General features: G+C 42.1%; 1 protein-coding gene and 1 long non-coding RNA gene across 4 annotated transcripts; both read left to right on the forward strand.

Moving 5' to 3' along the window:
* The first annotated feature begins 767 nt into the window (after positions 1–767).
* LOC127347474 (uncharacterized) lies at positions 768–4112 on the forward strand. 2 transcript variants are annotated; one of them, XR_007879631.2, is made up of 3 exons: positions 768–1161; positions 1236–2065; positions 3655–4112. It is a non-coding gene; the product is annotated as an uncharacterized lncRNA (long non-coding RNA). The 2 variants fall into 2 exon arrangements; XR_007879630.2 differs by having other exon boundaries at positions 768–2065.
* A 7297-nt stretch (positions 4113–11409) lies between these two features.
* LOC127347487 (serine/threonine-protein phosphatase BSL1 homolog) lies at positions 11410–20369 on the forward strand. 2 transcript variants are annotated; one of them, XM_051373671.1, is made up of 21 exons: positions 11410–11638; positions 11739–11799; positions 12121–12199; positions 12285–12364; positions 12492–12586; positions 12745–12844; positions 13770–13839; positions 15273–15374; positions 15580–15661; positions 15746–15913; positions 16502–16667; positions 16745–16967; positions 17491–17661; positions 17729–17967; positions 18133–18217; positions 18304–18402; positions 18480–18679; positions 18775–18850; positions 19049–19184; positions 19259–19398; positions 19654–20369. In XM_051373671.1, exons 1-21 carry the CDS (start codon positions 11425–11427, stop codon positions 19735–19737), a joined length of 2670 nt encoding a protein of 889 aa, XP_051229631.1. In that variant the 5' UTR covers positions 11410–11424; the 3' UTR covers positions 19738–20369. The 2 variants fall into 2 exon arrangements, with proteins under 2 accessions (XP_051229631.1, XP_051229637.1); XM_051373677.1 differs by having other exon boundaries at positions 16502–16571.
* Positions 20370–23505: the final 3136 nt, after the last annotated feature.

A 23505-nucleotide genomic window follows, 5' to 3' on the forward strand; every position in this document is an offset into this window, starting at 1 on the left:
AGAGATGTGGCATGTGTCGTTGACTTTAAAGTTCACACAGAGAAAACTTCATCTGTATCGCGGTTCTTGGTAGGAACTCCTGTGAAAATACCACACACAAAAAAAGTCCAATATGGACATATCGATGTGGTATGCTTCATTGTAAGTTGTATGAAGAAATCGAAAAAATCAAGAAAATCTGACATGCAGATCTAGAGCTCCAGGAAAAAACGAACGGGTTTGAACATGGCACCAGCGATGGGTGAATCCACGCGTGGAAAGGTTTCGTCGGGGACGATCGTTGTTCTCTTAAGTGAGGCTGAGGTCCTCAGTGATGTACGTGCGGCAGGGACGACCTCATCCTGCGGTGGCGGTCTGTCACAAACTGCGAACAAAACCTTAGTAGCGGCGCATGCTGAATTGCTGATACGATGAGGGGATTGAAGCCAGACACGGGTGATGGGGAGGGCTACGGATTCTTACCACCAAGCATGTGTTGTACCAGTAGGCGATTAGTCTGGATGTCCACGGCTTTTGAAAGTTACTCAATGAGATAACACATAACTACTATACTATTTGGGAACTGACTTCTTTTTTGTTAGAGTTTTGAGCCCTATTTTTAAGTTACTACCGTGCTGACACGTATGTTCTTTTGTGGGCGATTTCTGCAATATATTTTCCGTGTACAGTTTCGGTGCCATCTTGTACTTTGGGCAAGGTTGATTCCCGCAGTCTTGCTCCCGCGGTAGTTCTTTTCTCTGTGGACGTAGCGTATTCGTTACTCTGGCTCTGGCACGCGAGGCTGGTCAAAGCGGTGACGAATTGAGTCGTCGTTTTGCCTCCACCTCTCCTTTTCCTCTCTCACATCTCATCTCCGCCGCGGCGGCCTCCTCAATCCTCATGGAAGCGTCACCTCAGGCCCGGTCGACGGGGTGCTCTGGGACGTAGGTGTGGTGCTCCGGAGCGTCGTTGGTGAGGCGGGAGGATGTCTACCTCTGCTCCTCTTCTGTTGCGCGGAGGAAATCGAGATCTTCGCCGGTGATCTGTCTGCAGTGGACCAGTGTGCAGGAGGAGCTCGAGGTCTCCACCAATGCGCGGTATGTAGGGGAGCGAGACGGAGCAGCTTGTGGTCGATGCCCTCCGAGCAGCCCACGCCGCTTCGACTGGGCTTGGAAAGCTACGGTATCCTCTATTTCTCCTCACGTTTTCTCCCCCATCTCCAGTTCTCCACTGCCACACCTCCTCACATGTTCTAGGCGTCCTCTTCTGCTTCGTCCCACGCTGGGATGGCTCAGTGTTGGGTCGATCGATCTGGCCTGGGGATCTAGCCTGGGGATCGATCGATCTGGCCTGGGAATCTGTCCAGCGCCGGAGCCGCAGCCGCGAGCCGCTGGCCTCTCTACTGCTTCGTCCGCTGGGACCATGGTGCAGCTGGGTGTAGAGGCGTTCGACCTGGCCGGGGGACGGGCCAGCGCTGAAGTGTCTGCCGGCGGCTACCGCATCCTTCTCTGATTTGCCCACGGTGGGATGGCCCGGCGTAGGAGTGATCGACATGGTTGTTTGCCGCCGCCCTCCCCTTTTTCTTCTTAGGTTTTGTTCTGCTTTGTGGTTTGCTCCCAATATAATCTCTGTAAATTGCATCACACATCTCAGCTGCTCCGTCGATTGCATTAGGTACTCTTCAGATTTTTGTTTAAGTTCATTGCTCCTATCTTCAGTTTCACTATTTCTAAGTTCTTTGTGTTAGGCCATAATCGATCAGCTTTTCCATGGAAGAGTTGAGGCTCATGGTGATCTCAGCTGTCCAAGCGACATGAGGATGTTATGGAGCTTCGATTCCTCAGGAAAATATGAACCTTTCTATGCTTTTCAAATTTTGGTTTTCTTGGAACGTTGCTTGCTTATTGGCCCACACTTGCTCATGGAAACAGTCAGAAGACAAAAGAAAATGATATACCAGTAATTAGCAGTACCATCAACAAGCTGAGGTATGGGAGAAGAAGTTGCTGACTTGGATATCCATTGATCCTGATGGCCCAATCCAGGTATTCATTGTTTAATGGATAACTATCTTTTTATTTTCCAGGTGTGTTACTTTTGAACTTTTGAGCCGTTGGTATTGTCGCATGTTATTGGTTATAGTTCTGCAATACAGTTTGTTGTTGCTAACTTCTGTTAGGTGAGATTTGTTGTTTTTCTTTCACACTTTTTTTTTTCCACACAGATTTGGAAAATCCAAGTCATCAAACATCACGGTAAAAAAAGTCATCAATATATTTCTACACGGAAAAGATTATTTGTGAAAGATATGGCATGGCTGATAATTACTGTCGAAGATACATCAGACATTGGAGAGAAATTTTATGATCTCTTATGAAGGATAAAATCACAAGATGATTGAAACTGAGTTGTAGATATTCATGTAATTTGGCTATAAGGTCTTTGCACTATGATTAGTTGGCAAAAACCACGTAGTAATGTTTAAACAAACTGAGATACAGTGTTAATTATCAATATGGGGAAGATATGAAAATGAAGCCGTTGGAAGTGTTGTAAACAATAGTGCTAACAGGATAGATGTTCTGAATTGTTCCTAATATATAGGAAAAGTATGCCTAAATTTCACTTTAAGTAACATAAAAGCATGGACTTATTTGGATGGTAGAAGGACAGTTCAGAATTTCTTTTGCTCCAGTCTTATTCTCCCAGGAGCTTCTTAGTTATGAATTTTCAACTAATCTGACTATGCAAAATATTAGTAGAAGACACGTTTTCATAAGTAAGCTAGCAAAACATGAAACATGAAGCTATATCGTGAGTATTCAGAGAGACATAAGCATTTAGATATTCAGACTGCACTACATGGAAACTATATGTACGTTTCACTTTGCCTCTCGGTCCCAGACCACAGTGGTGAACTGCATTTATTTCGTTAGAACACAACATTTTTACCCTAACTTTCCAGTGATTTTGAAACTGGGCCAATAAGCCAGAAGTCCCGACTATAGTTTTTCGATTTGAATGCAGTTGTACTATATCTTAAACAATGAGTTTAGATCACACATACTTTAGCACTCTTCAAGACTCCAGCTAGCGAAATATTCTATTTGAACTGCAAAATAATATACATCATGTAAATGGCCACAAAGTAAGACAAATTTCCTATTTTACAAGAATTCACGCATTTTCCTACGACGCGCTGACTAGATTTTTTCGGAGCCACCGAATTTGTAGTGAGACAACCAAAGTGCTACAGAAACATTTGCAACAACAGTTACTCTGTTCCCAGCGTTCAGCTTTGTGTGGACCATCCATAAACCCAGGAAAAAACTAATAAAACTTATCAAAAATACTAATTTGCAATAGATTACACCCAAATAACTAAATATAGCTGACTGCTCTATATTAGGTAAGCATAATTAAAATTAATTGATATTACAAACTACAGATAGGTCATATAATATTACTTAGTTCTGTAGCTTGAAGTTAAAGGATAATTTCTATGTTTATTGTGTTTTTCTTCGAGGGACTAGAAAGAAACACAGCTACACAAGGTTGCGTTCGAATAGCTTGGTTATTTACAATCTCGCTTAGGCCTTTAAGTCCCTACCAGTTCATATTTCTAGCTATGTATTATGGATTGTTGCTCTTCACATGTTGCTTATGGCTTGCCAGGGAAGTTGAGGGGCGGCACTGAGGCACCGGCCGGATCGTGGAGCAGGGTAGCAGCCAGCTCGGCGGGGAATCAGGTGTAGCGGGAGAACTTTGCCGGCAGTCTGTAGGATCAAAATCAGTGCATGAAGGAGCTACTACAACGTCAAGGATAATTTGATAATTTGGGATGTGACAATAATGCTTAACCTGTTCTTCATGTTTTCTTTTTCATAATTGACATAGATATGATTCTTGAAAAAGCCAATTTTTTTCTCGTGGCCTACAAAGTAATTGCCCCTAGCTTTACTTTTATGTCATCCTACATTGGTCTACATTACTTATATGTCTCAAACTAGGACACATAAATTTAGAGATTTTCTGTTTTCACCAGAACAAGTTAACTGATGATGGTACTGAACATGATGAACGAATAAAGAAGAAATATTTGCAACAATGATTTGAGAAGTTTAACAACGGCATTTGAGCTGTTTTATTGGTTGTAGACTTTCAGCTTCTACGCGGAGTTGTTGTCACTTTAAACCAAATTCACATGTCCTTTTTGGCACCTACTCATTTTTGAATGTGGAATCTTGAGTGACACTGTTTCATTTTAGGGGTTCTTAATGAGTAACTGATTGTGATGATAGTTTCCATTCTATCTCTATTTGTTCTTATCCATCTTTTGAGAGATGTTCTTATATTATGTATCTTTAAGTCATTATATGCATATATATGCCACGCAACAGCACGCTGCCCCCTAAAATACTCTGCCATAGTCAATTAAACTTTACAAAGTTTGCGAATAATCTTTTATTCTTCAACTCACGGCTATCTTGTGGGCGCGGCGTGCCGCCGCGCCAATCTTTGCTAGTATAATATATGGAGGAAGGGAATTTGTCACCGTACGTGGAGGCAACCCAGCTACTGTGGAGATGGAGGAACGTAGCATGCTCCACGAGAACATCTTGTATACCATCGGTTTCTCTTGTTTGGAGAAGATAAATAGATATTAGGAAATTAATCATTCCATCCTTTTGATTCCTTATGTGACTAAAACTGAAGGAGATGAAAAGGGAAGGTAATAATAGAGGAGATAAATAAGGAATGAGGAGACAGACGTTTCTATAATTCTATGGAGGTCGAGGAGAAGAACGTTTCTGAAATAAGAAGACGAAAATAGTTTATGACATGGACGTGACTGGCTTCACGAAATCACTAAACAATCCGTAGTGGGGTGCTACTGTTTACTAATAGAGGATGACCACATATTTTGGATCAGACGGACATAAACAATTGAGGTGATGTGGCTTCACCAGCTTTGAGCTTGTAAACATTTAATGCATTGTAGTGGGGATGAACTTTATAGATATTATAGATTATGGGTATCCATACACATTGTCATCTTTCATGCTGAATGGGATAACGATGAAGAGTACCAACCATTTTATGTGCCATCTCTCCTTCTCTCTGCACTTGTGACCGTATGCATATCTAGAAAATCATCTGAACATCGTAGCAGGGTTGAAAATATCATCACAATAAGCTTTGTGACCTTCTAGAGAAGACCAATTGTCCCCAACTCCAGTCTGAAGCATAGGAAAGTTTCATGTGCATACAAAATAATAGAATTGGGTTAGATATAATAAATACATCAAGATCATTAAGTCTACATATATGAATTATGCATAAATATTGTAAAGTAACAAGAAACCATACGCCTTTTTAATCTTCATGCTAAAATGGGATGCCCATGTGTATAGTTGATAATTTTACTTTCTCTCTCTCCCCGTCTCTCTTTATTTTGATTGTCCTATCACATCAAATGTATTTTCAAGGATACGGCAATCGATGATGATTGTGAAAAACAATTGAACATACATAACCTTTCTTTTTTTCGAATGTCACTCAAGCCTAATATGGCGGTACCTCGTTTTCCAAAGTAAGCGACATCTCTGCGCAGCTGTTTCTCCTCCTAGCTCTACATTTCCAAAGTAGAATCGACTCTTGGCCTCATGTCGTCGCCTCCATCATGTTTTCCAAAGATGACATGTGGACCACTCTCAGAGGCACTGTCGGGCCTACATGTATTCATGGGTATTCATTTGAATCCCTATTATTTTTTGGTAAAAAATCATGTGGTATCCAGTCCAACAAATTCAGCTGTGTATATTGGACCAACAACAGTCAGACAACTCACGTGAGGCCTTAGTCTTGCTTAGCCAGGAGAAAGCACTCAAGCGAGTTGCTAGGCGAGCATGGCGCAACGACGTCGTTGGTAGGGGTCAGGCGCCAGCGAGCGACACCGCCGGTAGGGGCAGGGTATGCGGCGGAGATCCCCAATCCGACGACCGACAGCGGCGTCGGAATGCAGACGCCAACGACATTGAGTCCCCAAATTCTCCCATAGCAGGGTTCTAAAATCTAAATCCTCACCGACTCCTTTTCCAATTTCTGAATAGCAGATTCGAAATTTCTCTTCGAAGCTCCAATTAGAGTGTCTATTTATTGATCTGGGTTGCGGGCTACAGCTGTACTGAATCTGTGGAACTAGAGAACACACTGGTAGAGAGATGAAGGGGGTAGTGCATGGTGATTTGAAGTTTGACCGGTTTGTGTTGAACAGTGACAACCTTTGTGTTTACATGGTTGTATCGCACATTTTTTTGCCTTCAGATTTTGCATCGTTTTTTTTTAGTCTGCATACCTATTGCAAATTGTCTGTACCCGCTATGCAGAGGGCATACTTTACTCGTAATCAGAAGAATAGTGGACGAAAAACATAGGGATATGAAAATTTTCTTTGGTGGCACTATTCATTCATCATTAGATTTCAAGGGATGGAGCGTATAATAGAAAAAGTGGAGAAAAATTTCCTTTCAAAACAAACTTTAACACGGTCCGAAATGAGAAACTTTATTTTTCAACACGTTCCAGAAGAAGAAACCTCTGTGAACTGTTCCTATCCGAAAAGGCAGCCAGTTATAAAGCCAGCAGCCTACACAATAAAAGTTTGTGAAAAGCATCAACAATTATGCACACACGTGGTGGAAATCTCAATTTCTCTTGGGTACGTAAATGTACACATATATGTTGAACCTATATATGATCTAGCTATACAGATCTATATATATTTTGGGGACTTCTTTTCATGGAACGTCTAGGATAGAATCAAATCAAGCACCTGACTACAGAGGGGCACAAAACTAGAACATATAATTTTGTAGGGGGAAATTGAATAATTGGCACCGATCAAAGCTCGGTCGAAGATGATATAATTTTTTTTAGGAAGAACTTGCATAATTGTCGCTAACGAGGTTAGGACCGTGATGGCACACTTACAATAAAATTAGGACCAGGACGTGAACTATTGAAGAATTGAGACTAAAAGCATCTCCACTCGTGCCCTCCATATGGCGTCCGGCCAGCGCAATCAATTTTTGACCCGTCTGGGGGAGCGCCCGCGTGGATGCGGAAATGGAGGGCGGTTGGCTCCCAGCCATAGCCCCCATATTGAATCAAAAATTTAAACAATATTTCATTGCATATGAGATTTTGAAAAACTAGTCGTACTCATGTCTAGCCCTGTGTTACATGTCTTCGAAGTCATCGTAGTCGTCGTCGCTCGGCATGGCTGAAGCCTCTGCGGCGGCGCGCGGTTGAATAAGCTGCAACTGTGGTTGCGCATGCTGCGGGGACTGGTGGCCGAGACCGAGTAGTACTTTGCCGCGCTGTTGTCAAAGATTTCTCGATGCATCTCATTCATAAATCTATATTTTCTGATAGACTATCACCAACAAAATCGATTTATAGGCATGGTGTAGTATAGCCTCTTCCTGTTAGCAAATTAACGACCGGTACCGTCTTGGACAAGTGCACACTAGATATATATATAAGTTTTACCAACCTAGCTTATTTTTTTACATACTGGTCATCATGGCTTGAGTTATAGTGATTCATTAGCATGATGATTGATTGTACCTGTATTTCAGTATTTGTCATATGAGACTTGAAGTGCACGTTCTTTAAACTCTTGGAAGCGTGCCACTTTGCCACCATACTAAAGGACTAGTTAGGAAATCGGTGTCACATGACTAGTCATTGCATAACCAAATCAGAATCCGTGTTGGTTTTCCATCATGCCGCAAGCACTGCCTATGCTCCCCGTTCCTAGACCACCATTTCATGCCACCACCATGATCCCGGCTCATCTAGCCGCAACTCGCCAATGCCAGTGAGGAGAAATGGCATGGACCGCCATCCATCTCTTGTGCGACATTACAGATGGTTTGCCATCAGATTGCAGAGGAGTTTGTGCAAGCAACAGTTGTGCACACAATAAAATTTCGTGAAAGCAACAACAATTGCACACACAACACACAACGGCGTGGTGCAAATCTCAATTTCTCTTCGGTACATATGTGGTGAACCTATGATGTAGCTACATATCTACTTTTTGGGGATTTCTTATTGCAATGGGTTATGTATCCATCATGCTAAACTGGGTTGGTGATAAAGAACATATATCATTTTATGTGCTCACTCTATCTCCCTCTCTCCAGCTGCATTTTCTACCAAACATAGTGATAGAAGCATAGGATACCAAATTCTAGAAGACAACATCACAATAATCTCAGCGTAAAGAAAATCAATGTCGGAAACTCTAGTTGCAGAGACGAGTTCCATGTGCATGAGAAATAATAGTAGTATGTTACGTATATTTGGTATATATTAAGATTACTAACTTTCGATGGGTCCAGAAAATATATACAATTACGGGTATTCATACACATTGTCATGTTTCATGGGCCAAGACACCGAGTCCCCAAATTCTCCCATATATAGCAGGGTTCTAAAATCTAAAATCCTCACCGACTCCTTTTCCAATTTATGAATAGCAAATAGAAATTTCTCTTAGAAGCTCCAATTGGAGTGTCTAGTGATTGATCTAGGTTGCGGCTACAGGTGGACTGTACTGAATCTGTGGAACTAGAGAACACACTGATAAGTGGGCAATAATCGAGTAACAAAGGTGGCACATTGTTTGATTAGACCAACACAGACAACGTTCATGCCTGGGAGACATATACTGGAGGGGGTACTCATTCTCCATGAAACCATTCATGAATTACATAGGAAAAAAATGGATGGGGTTCTACTTAAAATTGATTTCGAAAAGTCTTACAATAAAGTTCAATGGCCTTTTTTTACAACAGGTTTTACGCATGAAAGGTTTTGACCCTAAGTGGTGTAAGTGGGTTGATGATTTTATTAGTCGAGGGAGCGTGGGCATTAAAGTAAATGATGACATAGGTCATTACTTTCAGACCCAGAAAGGTTTAAGGCGGGGTGATCCTTTGTCACCTATGCTTTTTAATTTAGTTGCTGATATGTTAGCAATTCTCATTGCACGTGCAAAGTAAGATGGTCAGGTGGAAGGCCTAATTCCGCACCTAGTATATGGGGGGATATCAATTTTGCAATACGCCGATGATACAATTATTTTTTTGGAACATGACACTGAGAAAGCCTTAAACATGAAACTCATTTTATGCATATTTGAACAACTTTCGGGGCTGAAAATTAACGTCCACAAGAGCTAAGTGTTTTGTTTTGGTAAAGCAAAGACGCACAAGAAGATTATAGAAATCTTTTTCGATGCGAACTTGGTTCCTTTCCGGTTAGATACTTAGGCATCCCCATACATTTTAGAAAGCTAAGAAACGGGGAATGGAAGCCGATGGAAGATAGATTTGAGCGAAAACTATCAAGTTGGATGGGCAAACTTTTATCCTATGGAGATCGTCTTGTTCTCATAAACTCGGTATTAACAAGTTTACGATGTTTATGCTATCGTTCTTTGAAACTTTTATCCTATGTTTGTGAACATCATTTGTCGACCTAAAGACCAGGGTGGTTTAAGTGTGGAGGTTTTAGAAATAAAAAAAACAAATGTTTATTGAGCAAATGGCTTTTAAAAATCTTAACTGGACAAGGTGTTTGGCAAGAGATTATACAAAACAAGTATCTCCATTCCAAATCGTTGTCACAAGTAAAGGCAAAACCCTCTAACTCCCCTTTTTGGAAGGGAATTATGAAGGTGAAAGACAGCTTTTTTGAACGGGGTTCTTTTAATATTGGCAATGGTGAGAGCGCTAGGTTTTGGGAGGACACATGGTTAGGTGACACTCATCTGGCCCATCAATACCCTTCCTTGTACAACATAGTTCAACGAAAAAAAGTTTCGGTCTCCGATGTCCTGGCTCAACTGCCGCTGAACATAGGCTTCAGACAAGCATTATCTGGGAATCGGGCTGATAGATGGATCCATTTAGTCCGCCGTTTAGTGAATGTACACCTATCCATGCAACTAGATGAGTTTGTTTGGAAGCTAACAACATTTGGCTTTTTTCACGGTCAAATTATTGTATTTAGATTATATGAATGACCATACAAAGTTCCTTGGAAAATATCTTTGGAAAATAAAGGTTTCACTTAAAATAAATATTTTTATGTGGTTCTTACATCCCGTAGAGTGCTTCTCACAAAGGATAATTTGGCCAAAAGAAACTGGCAAGGTAGCAAAAAATGTTGTTTTTTAATCAAGACGAATCAATTCAACATTTATTCTTTGTTTGTCCAATGGCAAAAGTAGTATGGCGTATTGTATATATGGATTTTAATATCATTCCCCCAAAAAATATCAATAACTTATTCGGGAACAGGTTAGCAGGGAAGCGGGAGGATTTGGTTACTGGGTGCAACCGGCTGAAGATGGTTGCTCAGGATATATACAGCCAGTGCAGCCGACGTTTTGATCATAGGATAACACGTTGATGCAGAGTCATTTTGTGCTTTCCATTCTTTTTTAGATGGTTGGTATATGTATCGACCCCGTGCGAGCCATGATGTAATTTTTGTAAGACTTGAGTTCATTAAATAAGGAAATAAAGAGCCATATGCATCGAGATCAATCGATGTGGAGGCAGGGCGTTGTGTCCGTTTCGAAAAAAAGAGAGATGAAGGGGGTAGTGCATGGTGATTTGTAGTTTGACCAGTTTGTGTTGAACATTGTCAATCTTTATGTTTGCATGGTTGTATTGCACAATTTTTTGCCTTGAGGTTTTGCATTGGATTTTTTTTCCGAGTGTGAGTACCCATTGCAAATTGTCTGTTCCCGCTGTGCGGAGAGTCTACTTTACTCACAAGAATAGTGGATGAAAAACATAGGAACATCACATATTTCTTTGGTGGCACTATTCATTCATTTGATTTCAAGGAATGAGGCATAGAATAGAAAAAGTGAAGAAAATTTTCCTTTCCAAGGGAAAAAAAACAAACTTCATCGCGGTCCGGAAACGAGAAACTTTATTTTTCGACAGGTTCCAGAAGAAGGAGAAACCTCTGTGAACGAACTGTTCCTATCCGAAAAGGCAGCTAGTTATAAAGTGAGCCAGCCTACCCAGCTGGGCCCCACCCGGCGGCGGCGGCCGTGCCATTAACTCCCCTTCCGTCCGTCCGTTGTGTCCTCGTCCACCTCTGAGCTGTAGCTGACGGAGACACCATTGACTCCCCCCCATTTATCCCCGCACACCGACACCCGGGCCCCACCTCCCTCCCGCCGCCACCCCGGCCCCACCGCATTCCCTCCCCGCTGTCGTCTCCGCGTCCGTTGCAAATCCCAGTACCCCTTCTCTCTCTCTCTCTCCCCTCACTCGGATCCACTGCGTCGGCTGCGGCGGAGCTGGCGGCGCGGCGGCTGTAGGCGGGGTAGCTAGGGTTTACGAGCGGGGGATGGGCACGGCGGGGAAGGCCGCATGGGTCGTGCCGGCGCCGGCGTACCGGGAGGTGGAGGGGTGGGAGGGCGCCGGGGACGACTCGCCAGGCTACCGCTGCGGCCACTCCCTCACCTTCATCGCGCCCACCAAGGGACACGGCCCGCGCCTCATCCTCTTCGGCGGCGCCACCGCCATCGAGGCCGGCGCTTCCTCCGGGCTACCCGGCATCAGTTCCGTGCTACCTCTCCCACTCCCGGAACAAATTTCTCCTCCACGCCTGGTCTATATGCTCCTCTGTTCTCCTCTCTAATGGTGTGGTGTTTTTTCCAGGGCTCGCGGGGGTGACCAACACGGTGCACTCCTACGACGTGGACAAGCGGCGGTGGACCAGGTGAGGCCGCCACTCCTCGACCTAGATTTCACTCAGCTGCTTCCTTACAAGGCAGATTTCAGCTCAGTGCTCAAGTCATTTTCTAGTACTCTAGAGTCTAGAGCTTGTCTGAAGGGCAATTGTGTAGAGAGTGTGCCCGCTTATCAACTGTACCTCTGGTTTACCCATTTAAGCGTAGCCAACTTTGTATTTCATGTCCGAGCTCACCGCGATTGCATGGAATCATACCATTTCCAGTCATCAATTACCTCCTAGACGTTATTCGCCAATCAAGCAGAACATTCTGCTAAAGCTAGGTTAAATTCTACTACATGGCTGCAGGTTACATCCAGCTGGAGATCCTCCATCCCCAAGAGCTGCGCATTCCGCAGCTGCCGTGGGCACGATGGTTGTTTTCCAGGTACGAGGAAACCCCGTGATCTTTGAATTTCGGTTTGGCGCCATCGGATTTGTTACAGTTGTGAGTGGTGCAATTTTCGGTGTAGGGTGGGATTGGACCTGCGGGGCATTCGACGGACGATCTCTACGTGCTTGATCTCACAAACGACAAGTTCAAATGGCACAGGTCAACACCAAGTTAATTTTGTTTGTTTTCGGTCTGTCTGTCTGTTTGTTTGTCTGTGCATTGCCTTTTTGGAGTTAATCTTTGGATGGGAGTGTGATGTTCTCTCTATTTACGCCATTCTATGCAGGGTCGTTGTTCAGGGGGCCGGTCCTGGTCCTCGCTACGGTCATTGCATGGATTTGGTAGCGCAGCGTTACCTTGTGTCGGTCTCGGGAAACGATGGTTAGCTCCTACCTGCAAAATTTATTATACTGATGAATATCTGCAGTGATTTCTATAGTAGTAGCATTTGTCCTTCTTACTATTTTCATGGAACGGCCTTTTACTTTTGCTGCCAGCGTTCTTATTGAGCGTGTCAAATGACTAATCTTCTGCTACAGGAAAGCGGGTCTTATCAGATGCTTGGGCTTTAGACACGGCTCAGAAACCGTATAAGTGGCAGAAACTTAACCCTGATGGCGATAGACCTTCGGCCAGAATGTAAGTCGACCTACAAGCTCTACTTCGGCATGGTAGCACATATTACCTTTTGTAATTTTTATCACATTCTCAATATCTGTGGGCCTCCCACCATTTAATCCGAAGCCAAGTTTGTAGTTGACTGTTCCACTATGATGGGGTTATTGTTGTTATGGCCCGAGCTCTGCGAAGGATCTTAGGTTGAAAGTGTGATGAGGTTGATAACCTAGTGAATGACCAGGTGCACGTGTCTGCCAGCTAGAGAGAAGGGTAGAGGGGATATCGGAACTTCTTATTTCATCTTGATATAAAAAAGCAAGCATAGCCTTCTATTTAGAGAAGTGCCTAACAACCCATCTCTAGTTTAATGGAACTCCTGAATTTCATTATATTACGGTAAGTGACCAAACTAATGGATGACCTTCTATTTTGGAAAACACATGTGCCAATTTTGGAAACAATTATCCTAATGAAGTCTCCGGAAGACTTGGGCTCCAAGCCTTCCGCATAGTTGGTGCTGTGGAGATATCTTGTAACTCGAAGTGCCCCAGCTAATATTAGTCCATTTTGGAAAGATTTGAATCGCTTCTAGACTCCTTTTATAACTGTATAGATGAGCCCCTCGAAAGGAACAAATGGAAACTGTATGGTGCTCTATCGTACGGTCTTATTAGGGTTTGCCTTGATACTAAAATAGCAATGCTGCCTTCTGCACATATCATGTGGTAATTACCTCCCTCTGAACAACTGGCATGCTATGTAGTGTGAAAATCCACATTTGCACTATATAAATAGGGCACATGCAGAATGTAGTACCTATGCTACGAGCTTTATACATGAAAATGAACTGTCACTCAGATCTCCTAGGCATTCGACTTTATCGACATCCAACTGTTCATATAAATCTGCAGTTGTCTTACTTTCAGTTTGTTGTAAATCATTTTAGGTATGGTACTGCCAGTGCACGCTCTGATGGGATGCTCTTGCTTTGTGGTGGAAGGGATGCTTCTGGGACGGTACAATCTTCAGCCTTTGTTATTGTTTGATAGTCACCCTGGGCCCTGTTTTTGTTTACTATTATTATCATGTGTCAATGTTTAGCTCTGATCTTCTAATGTGAGACATCATATGTGTATACTATTAAAGAAAGATCACCGGTAAAGCTTCATGTAATACCTTTAGGTAATTTTAAATATTACCATTTAATTAGTTTGTTATAAATTTATATCCGTAAGACCCCCCTACATATGTACAACTCATGTAGTCGTGAAATCACTCCGTAATACTCTCCCCACTCTTTGAGAACTTGAGTTCTAGACATCAACACGGTCTTGAACTATTAACTTTGTCCACTAATTTCTATACTGGTATGTTTGTAAAACGTAATAAAATTATGATTATAGGTTCTATCTTTCATGACAAAAGAACACATTATTCCCAGGAGTCCAACGTAATATTTTCTGAAAAATACGGATAGTCAAACTACCCTTGAATTGCAAGGCAACAGCCCCACAGCAAAAGATGGTACCTACCTACCTAATATATACAAAGTCTAATGCAAGCTGTTAATCCATCAAGCTATCATGGTGTTTAGCCTTGATTCTATGCCTAAGCAAAGAAATGTTATGAACAAAATTGCACTTCCATCTAGCGAAGATAGGTCTCTCTTGCTGGAAGATCTTCCCATTTCGCTACTTCCATATGTGCCAAAATGCTAGAGTCATCACGTCCATAATAAAGGTTTGCCAAAGTCTCTCTTGGCAGCAGAAATAGCAAACTGAATACCATTACCTAGCGATCAATGGGTTCCAAACCCTCTGACTGAAATTCCATGTGAAGAATAAGTGGAACCTTTCCTCATAAGTCCTGGTGACACAAAGGACATAATGTGTATCTTCCGTGACCATCCAGTTTCTTCTTTTAAGCAAATGTCTGGTGTTCAAGTGGTCTGAAAGTAACAGCCAAGAAAAGACCTTTGTTCTCATGAAACATGAGGATTTCCAGATCCATTTGTAAACAGGAGGAAATCTTTGGTAAAGCTTTCTAGAGTTTGACTAGACCCCTGTTCAAAACGTCAAGTTTTCAAGGAACTTTGGGAATAATATCCTTTGAATGTTGTGGGGAATACTTTTTAAGGTTAACTTATCTGTAATGTCACAAAATAGTTAAAGACTAAAAGTAGAAGTATGATGGCAAAGAAGTTTTGACTCCTTAATGACATCAATCACTGTTTTATAGAAAATGAAAGTCACGTGTACCCGCAAGTACTATAGCCATGTAGTGTGCTCTGCAGCACATGGCCTTGTAACATGCACTCTTCGGTTGCTCTTAATTTTGATTTGTTCGAACTTGGAACCAGGATATGTTGGTCTTACTTGAGCTTCTAATGTGTTTTTATTGATGTTGTCGTATAGAGATTGATTTGATGATAATTGTGATGCCTTTACAGCCACTCTCTGATGCTTATGGACTACTTATGCATACAAATGGTCAGTGGGAGTGGACTCTGGCTCCAGGGATATCTCCATCTCCAAGATATCAGCACGCAGCTGTAAGTTAAGAAGTGTGAGAGCTGAATGTATTGTTATGCTCATGAAGAATCATTGTTCAGATGTATAATATTCTCTTGCTAGAATCCACCGATCTCAACAATTTTCTTGTTTGTTGGTATTGGACATGTCACCATATTCTTTGATTTGCGCACTTATGTTCAAATATTAGTTTGCCTTGCTTCCCTCATTGTCTTAAGTTCTTAGGTCTTTGTTGGTGCTCGGCTGCATGTTACTGGAGGTGTCCTTAGAGGAGGGAGAGCTATTGAAGGGGAGGGTGCAATTGCAGGTTAGTGCACATTCTGTTTACTTCCATTACATACAAATACATATGTTTACTCTCCTAGACTCACTGGGTGAACACTTTCTGAAGTTCTGGACACTGCTGCTGGAGTTTGGCTGGATAGAAATGGCATTGTGACTTCTCGCACTTTAAAGTCTACCAATGAGCACGATGCTTCTTCGGATCTACTTCGTCGTTGTCGTCATGCAGCTGCTTCTGTTGGTTCTCAGATTTACATTTATGGTGGTCTGAGGGGAGGTAACTAATAATGGATATTATGGTGCTTCTTGCCACTTCTGAATTGGTTCATCTTAAAATTAGGAAAACTATTTCAAATAACAGTGTGATTATTGTTGTTTTCCTTTCGAGAAAACACATGATCATTGTCATGTGAGCTGTATTTTCGTTTGGCTGTCACTAGATGATATTATCAGTTTAATGTTGTTTCTCAATGGAGTGGATTTAGCATGATATGTTTAGTGTAGACAATCTGTCAGATGATTCACTTTCATAATCAGATGATTCACATTAACATACATAGTCAGATGATTCACATTCATAATGTCAGGTAATTACAGTAGTTGCAACTTGCAACGTTTTACATAGACTACTGTCAGCATTATTGTACCAAGATCACAGTATTAGGTGGTGATAGGATCTCCTTGCTTAGCAAGTTCATGAGAACTCGAGTGGTTGAGCAGATGAGTAAATGTCCTTATTTCTATTAGTCTATATTCTTCCCTTAGTGCCAGGATTGAATGGCTTCGATCATGTGCATCTTTGGCATAACGAGAGAGATAAAGCCAAATTTGTGCAGCTGAAATCTGATACATGTTTGTTTAACAGATATCCTCCTTGACGATTTTCTTATTGCTGAGAATGCACCCTTCCAATCGGAAACTGATAGGGTCCCAAGGTCAGAGAATCAAAATAGAAACCCTAATTTTAATTCTGACTCTCCATCCTTCCAGCAATATACAAATAACAGTCATGAGACAGCCCCTGGTTTCAGGTTTCTTACTCATCTTCTTTAGAATATGTACAACACTAGTGTTTTGTGAAAGCTAATAAATCTCCCATGAATTCCAGCACGGACAAAAAGTCAATTGACATGTTGACAGAGGCCTCAGCTGCTGAAGCTGAAGCTGTTAGTGCTGTATGGCGAGCTGCAAAGGAAGCATCTGTCGCATCTTCAGAAGACAGCCTTTCAGAGGGAATAGGTTCTGAGTCCCCGCTGAGTGAAACTTCACCGATGAATGATGATTTAGATGATGGCCCCATGCAACCAGACGTGAAGTTGCATTCTAGAGCAGTATGTATTTCAACGCAATTTCTTTCCATTTGTTTCCTCAACTAAATATAGACAACAGCATCTGTACAAAAATAGTTGGGGTGAAAAGGAAACCTTTCTTTATCATTCACTTTTGAAGCATCCAAACACAATTCTCAAAGTGCTGAAGTTTATGATTCTACTTGCAGAATTTGCTAAGAGTGTGGGTTACGTTGTTGAATTTACTGCAACTAGAGTAGCTATTTACCTGTAGAGAAATTAATTCAACCATCCACTTTGGTAAAGTGTCCTCTGTAATCTACTAAGGTTCACCCTTTGCTGATATACTCTGCTAGTTTCGTACACTTCAATGTTTGGGCATTTTTTCCCTCAAATGTAGGCTGTATAAATATCTTGAATAAGTAACCTGTTTTACCTAAAGGTTCATTTGAGATTCTTATGTGCGAATTCAGCTATTTTACTTCATTTAGGCTTCTCGTTTTGCCAATTTCGGTGAAGTTACTGCAGTTTAATGATCGTTAAATGTTGATCTTCCACTTTGAAGGTTGTAGTTGCTAAAGAAGCAGTAGGAGATTTAGGATGTTTGGTCCGACAGCTTTCACTTGATCAGTTTGAGAATGAAAGCAGACGAATGCATCCTGCGAACAATGACCAATCAAACTCAGCGAAGAAAGCATTAAATAGACAAAGGTCTCCGCAAGGTTTGCATAAGAAGGTAACGGACATCTTTGAATTATCCGAGTTTGTGGAGGAGCTATTTTTCTTACTCTTTTCTGTTGCAGGTCATTTCTCTCTTACTTAGGCCAAGGAATTGGAATGCTCCAGCTGATAGGGCATTTTTTCTGGACTCTTATGAAGTCGGCGAGCTATGCTATGCTGCTGAGCAGATTTTTATGCAGGAACCAACTGTTTTACAACTAAAAGCACCAGTTAAAGTATTTGGTGATCTTCATGGGCAGTTTGGGGACCTAATGCGCCTCTTTGATGAATATGGTTATCCATCGACTGCTGGTGACATAACGTAAGTTTGCTCCTGAACTTTGCATGTACCGTTTTGAACAGATGAAACCAGAGTTGAAGTTTTGAAACAATCTTTTTCTCTGTACACTTAATCTTCATGTTCCACCATTAATTTCAAAATCATGTCCATTTTCTCTTTGTAATCTGTTTGCTTTCATATGTTCAGGTATATTGATTATCTCTTCTTGGGGGACTATGTCGACCGAGGTCAACACAGCTTGGAAACAATAACATTACTTCTTGCTCTTAAAGTGAGTATTGATATTCATACATGAAATATGGTTGCTGCTGTGAGAAAACTAAGCCAGTTCTGAGCCAGTGGAAACAATTTTTGCAGATAGAGTACCCTGAACATGTCCACTTGATTAGAGGAAATCATGAGGCTGCTGACATCAATGCTCTTTTCGGCTTCCGCCTTGAATGCATTGAGAGAATGGTAATTATGATAATTCTTCATGTATTTGCGAGAATTGAAATATTTGATACATTGGCTGACTTAACTCTTTTATGCAGGGTGAAAGTGATGGTATATGGGCTTGGACTAGATTCAACCAACTGTTTAACTATCTCCCACTGGCTGCCATGATAGAGAAGAAAATAATCTGCATGCATGGTGGCATCGGGAGGTCAATAAACAGTGTGGAGCAAATTGAGAAAATCGAAAGGCCTATCACAATGGATGTCGGATCTATTATCCTCATGGACCTTTTATGGTACTTGCTGGCCATGTCCTCTCTTTTTGCTATCCTTTTTTTACATTAGAACATATCTTGATTAGTGAATATACTTTCTACTTGTATAAATGCAGGTCTGATCCTACAGAGAATGATAGTGTAGAGGGTTTGAGGCCAAATGCACGAGGACCTGGCTTAGTTACATTTGGGGTATGATTTTATGATGACTCAGTTGCTTTAGGATGCTTCATATTAGCTTTTTTTGTTTGTTTTATGAGCACCAACCATTTTGAGAAACAATATTGACCATTTTTTTCTTATTATTGCTTTCCCCCTTTTCAGCTATCAGTCTCATTGTAATCTTATAACTGACCCAGTTGATTAAACTTATTTGCTGTCAACTTGCAGCCTGATCGAGTGACAGAGTTCTGTAAACGAAACAAACTGCAATTGATCATAAGAGCTCATGAATGTGTTATGGATGGATTTGAGCGTTTCGCACATGGACAGTTGATCACTTTATTTTCAGCCACTAATTATTGTGGTATGTATTTTTCTCACTCATCCATTTCATCACCATTTGCAGCGTAATATTTGCTAAGATTGTGAATGCACCAGGCACTGCAAACAATGCTGGCGCCATACTTGTGGTGGGAAGGGGACTAGTTATTGTCCCGAAGTTAATTCATCCACTTCCACCACCTATCAATTCTCCAGAGTCATCCCCTGAACGCCACATGGATGCCACATGGATGCAGGTCAGGATGATTATTTTTCACTCTTTTCATTCCTTCAGTGAGGCAAAGCATGGATCAACTTGATCTCGAGCAAGAATTTATCACCAACAGCATTATGCTCTAAACGGATGGTCGCATTTGAACGATTATTTTTTACCACTCATTAACCCCTATTCTGAAAGCCCATAAATCATCATAGGTCATGTTATTCTTGTATTGCGGGATGAGCTCGAAAAGTTAAACTCACAACGTTGCTGAAATTGTGTTCATCTGCAGGAACTGAACATACAGCGGCCACCTACACCAACTAGAGGACGGCCGCATTCTGCCGGTGACAGGAACTCTCTTGCTTACATATGATACATAGCCAACCCCCTCCATCTTCTTGACCCTGTATGTTTGTCGTTAGATATTTATTTGCCAGTCGCAAGGTACATACATTATACATCGGGACAGCCAGCCAACAGAGCATTGTGGTCTCCCAGTTTTTCAAGACATTGCCCAGTAGTTAAGTTAATCATGACTCCTCAGTGTTCAGTGCAGTCGATGTGACCTCAGCTCCTCATTGGGAAGCTACAGACACAACAGTTCAGATCATAACTAGAGTTACATTGCTTCATTCTTGATTGGCTCTCCCAGTAGCTGTGCTCCATTATCCGAGGGGAAGAATGGAATGTTGTCAGATATAATTACTCGAAAAAGGGGAGCGTGTTGTAGTTCGCCGTTGCGGCTCACCTGTAACTGTAGTGTTGTACATGGTTAGATCATTGTTCATTGAGAGCAAGGAGGCTTGTAATGTGTCCCTGTATACCGTGTTTGTTTGTTGTCACAGTGTAGGTCGCTGCTTGAACAGCGCAGCAGCTATACAAGTTACAGAGTTTAGGTTGCCCGGGGAAGGACTATGAGGGTTTCCCCGTGATGTTTGTAAGTGAAGTGTGTTGTGGTTTATTAAATTTCATTATAGGCATGGTTACAATAAATTAAGTTTTTTTTGTTGTTGTTGAGTAGCCTCAGTAAGCAATTGGTTTGAGTTATCCTGTTTGAAACATAGGAATACCTTCTTTTTTTTTTCTCTAGGAGAAACATGCTGGAGCTCTGCCAAGTTTACCATGAGAATCGTAGTAATATCACAGGAAACTGATTAGTCCATTTTTAATATCACAGGAACTGGCTAGCTCTGCTGTGCAGTTCTGGCATTAAAAAAATTCATATTCATGTGTCCTTAGGAGGATTTATCTGACCACAATATGCTTAGGGAAGACCTCTCCAGCATTTATTTTGTTTTTAGTGTTCCACCAAGCCCACAAGATAGCAGAGCACTTTGTTTTACCTCCAGCTTCATGATTTCAGATACCATATGCCTCTGATCCTTGCACCCCACCTGGTATCTTTGAACTCCAATCTTTTCCACAAGACATCCCCCCTCTTTGAGATTCTGACGGCTAAGAACTTAACAAGGGAACTTATTAGTAAATTAGTGTTTTTCAGGTACTGCATAACTGATGGAGAATTTCGAACCTCTCACCCCTGCGCCACTTCTCGTAGAGAACATAGAACTTCACCAATACATCTGCACCTTTTTTTTTTTCGAGAGAATGTCGGCACTTTATTGATAGCGAAACATCATTAGAGTTATTTCCGGATACAATCCGGGACTACAGAAAAGGAAAGGTTACATCTATCTGGCTCGCTACAACGAGCTAAAACATGTGCCGCTACATTCTGCTTACGACCATAACGCTTAAAAGAAACTGTAGAAAACCCAGTAGCTAGTTCTTTGATATCACCAACCACCGAGCCCACACTTGATTGGTCTCGAACCTCTGAGTTTAAGCGCTGGATCATGGTGAGGCAATCTGAACTTCTGAAGCCAGAATAACATGCCTGAAACCATTACCCCTGGCAAGCAAAGTGCTCGTCTGATGGCGATGGCCTCCGCCATCTCAGGAGACGTTATGACAGGGATACCCTCACTACATGCCAACTTGAGATCGCCCAGATGATCACGGATGACCACTCCCAGCCCCATCCGATGTTCTGCTGCAAAGACGGCTGCGTCGACATTGACACAAACTAAACCCGCCGGTGGTGGAATCCAAGCTTGAGTCGAGGAAGACTCACACCTCTTTGCCGACGAAGATTTGAAACAAAACTGAACTATGTTGTCCACATAAGCTCTGACTTTAGCCGCTCATTCCTTGCATCATTTCTGGATTCCCAGATGTGCCAACAAGTGACAGCTAATGCTGACGCTTGCACTGGGGAAGCCGGGCCTAAGAAGTCGAAGATCCATTGTTTCATGTTTCTAAGATCCTTCCTGGCAAGCCTCAGCTGAATGCCCTCCTTAACTGAATCCCACACAGCTGTTGCAAAGGGATAATGTAGGAAGAGATGCTCAACATACTCCACCTGACCATCATCAGCCGGGATCTGTCGATGTCTTAGCTGGTGTCCCGTGGGTAAACAATCATGGGCCATACCCCACAAAACAATTTTCATCTTGTTGGGAAAATTGATCGTCCAAATCACTGCAGGGGACACGAGATGCACAATAAACGAAGAACGAAAAGTAAAACACTGCAGGGGACACGAGATTTTAACGTGGAAAACCCTTGCAACACACAAGGGAAAAACCACGGGCGCCAGCCAGCAAAACTTCACTATTTCGGTGGTGTTTACAAACGCCGTGGGTGTACAATGATGCGATGAAACCCTAGCGGCGGCTTACAGGGAATATATATAGACGGTGGCAACGATCCGTACCGCGGGGGGCTGCCGCCCCCCGCAGGCGTCCCTGTAGAGCACGACATATGGGCTAACTTCTGACTACTCTACGCTTCGGCCCAAGCCTCCGGCGACGGGCCTCGCTCCGCTCGTCAGAAGTTAGCCTCCCTTTAGTATATGAATTTGGATCACAATATAACAAACTCCACCTTGAGACAAATTCCTTGTAGCATGAACTTCAACAATCACCTGAATCAACAAAGAAAACACTTGCTGGCGCCAATAGCCACTTGGGCTAAACAGTTATACCAACCAAGCTTGAGCAAAGCTCAAACTTGGACACAGGGACAGGCTTAGTCATCATATCAGCAGGATTATCATGAGTACTAATCTTGCATACCTTCACTTTACCTTTTGCAACCACATCTCTGATTGCATGGTACTTAATATCAATGTGCTTTGTCCTCTCATGGAACATCTGATCTTTAGTAAGATAAATAGCACTTTGACTGTCACTGAACAACTTAATGCAAGAATTATCTCCACAAAGCTCAGCATATAAACCTTTCAGCCAAACAGCCTCTTTACCTGCCTCAGCAATAGCCATGTACTCAGCCTCAGTAGTAGATTGTGCAACAGCATCCTGCAAAGTAGCCTTCCAGCTAACAGCACATCCACCAACAAGAACACATAACCTGTGAGGGACCTTCTCTTATCCAAATCGCCAAAGCATAATCTGAATCCACATATCCGGCGAGCCCCTCACCAATCTGCCAAACCTCAAGCAAGCTTTTGATGTGCCGCGAAGGTACACGAAAATCCACCGAACAGCTTTCCAATGTTCTTTACCAGGATTAGCCATGTATCAGTGACCAAACTCATAGCATATGACAGATCGGGACGTGAACAAACCATGGCATACATCAAGGAACCAACAGCACTAGAATAGGGAACTCGAGACATGTACTCAATATCATCTTCAGAGCTAGGACATTGCAAAGCTGACAACTTGAAATGAGAAGCAATAGGAGTAGTAACTGACTTTGCATCATGCATATTAAAACGATGAAGAACTTTCTCAATGTACTTTTCCTGACTAAGAAACAACAAACTAGACTTTCTGTTCCTTTTAATTTCCATGCCTAGTATTTTCTTAGCAGGACCAAGATCCTTCATCTCAAACTCACTACTTAATTGAATCTTTAAAATAGTGATCTCTTTCATGCTCTTGGCAGCAATCAACATATCATCAACATATAGCAGCAAATAAATAGGTGATCCATTAACAAACTTGATATACACACAACTATCATCACGAGATCTCTCAAAACCATGTGTAAGCATAAATGAATCAAACCTTTTATACCACTGTCGTGGCGACTGTTTCAGACCATAAAGGGACCT

The sequence above is a fragment of the Lolium perenne genome, chromosome 1 (assembly GCF_019359855.2).
Source record: "Lolium perenne isolate Kyuss_39 chromosome 1, Kyuss_2.0, whole genome shotgun sequence".
Classification (NCBI taxonomy): Eukaryota; Viridiplantae; Streptophyta; class Magnoliopsida; order Poales; family Poaceae; genus Lolium; species Lolium perenne.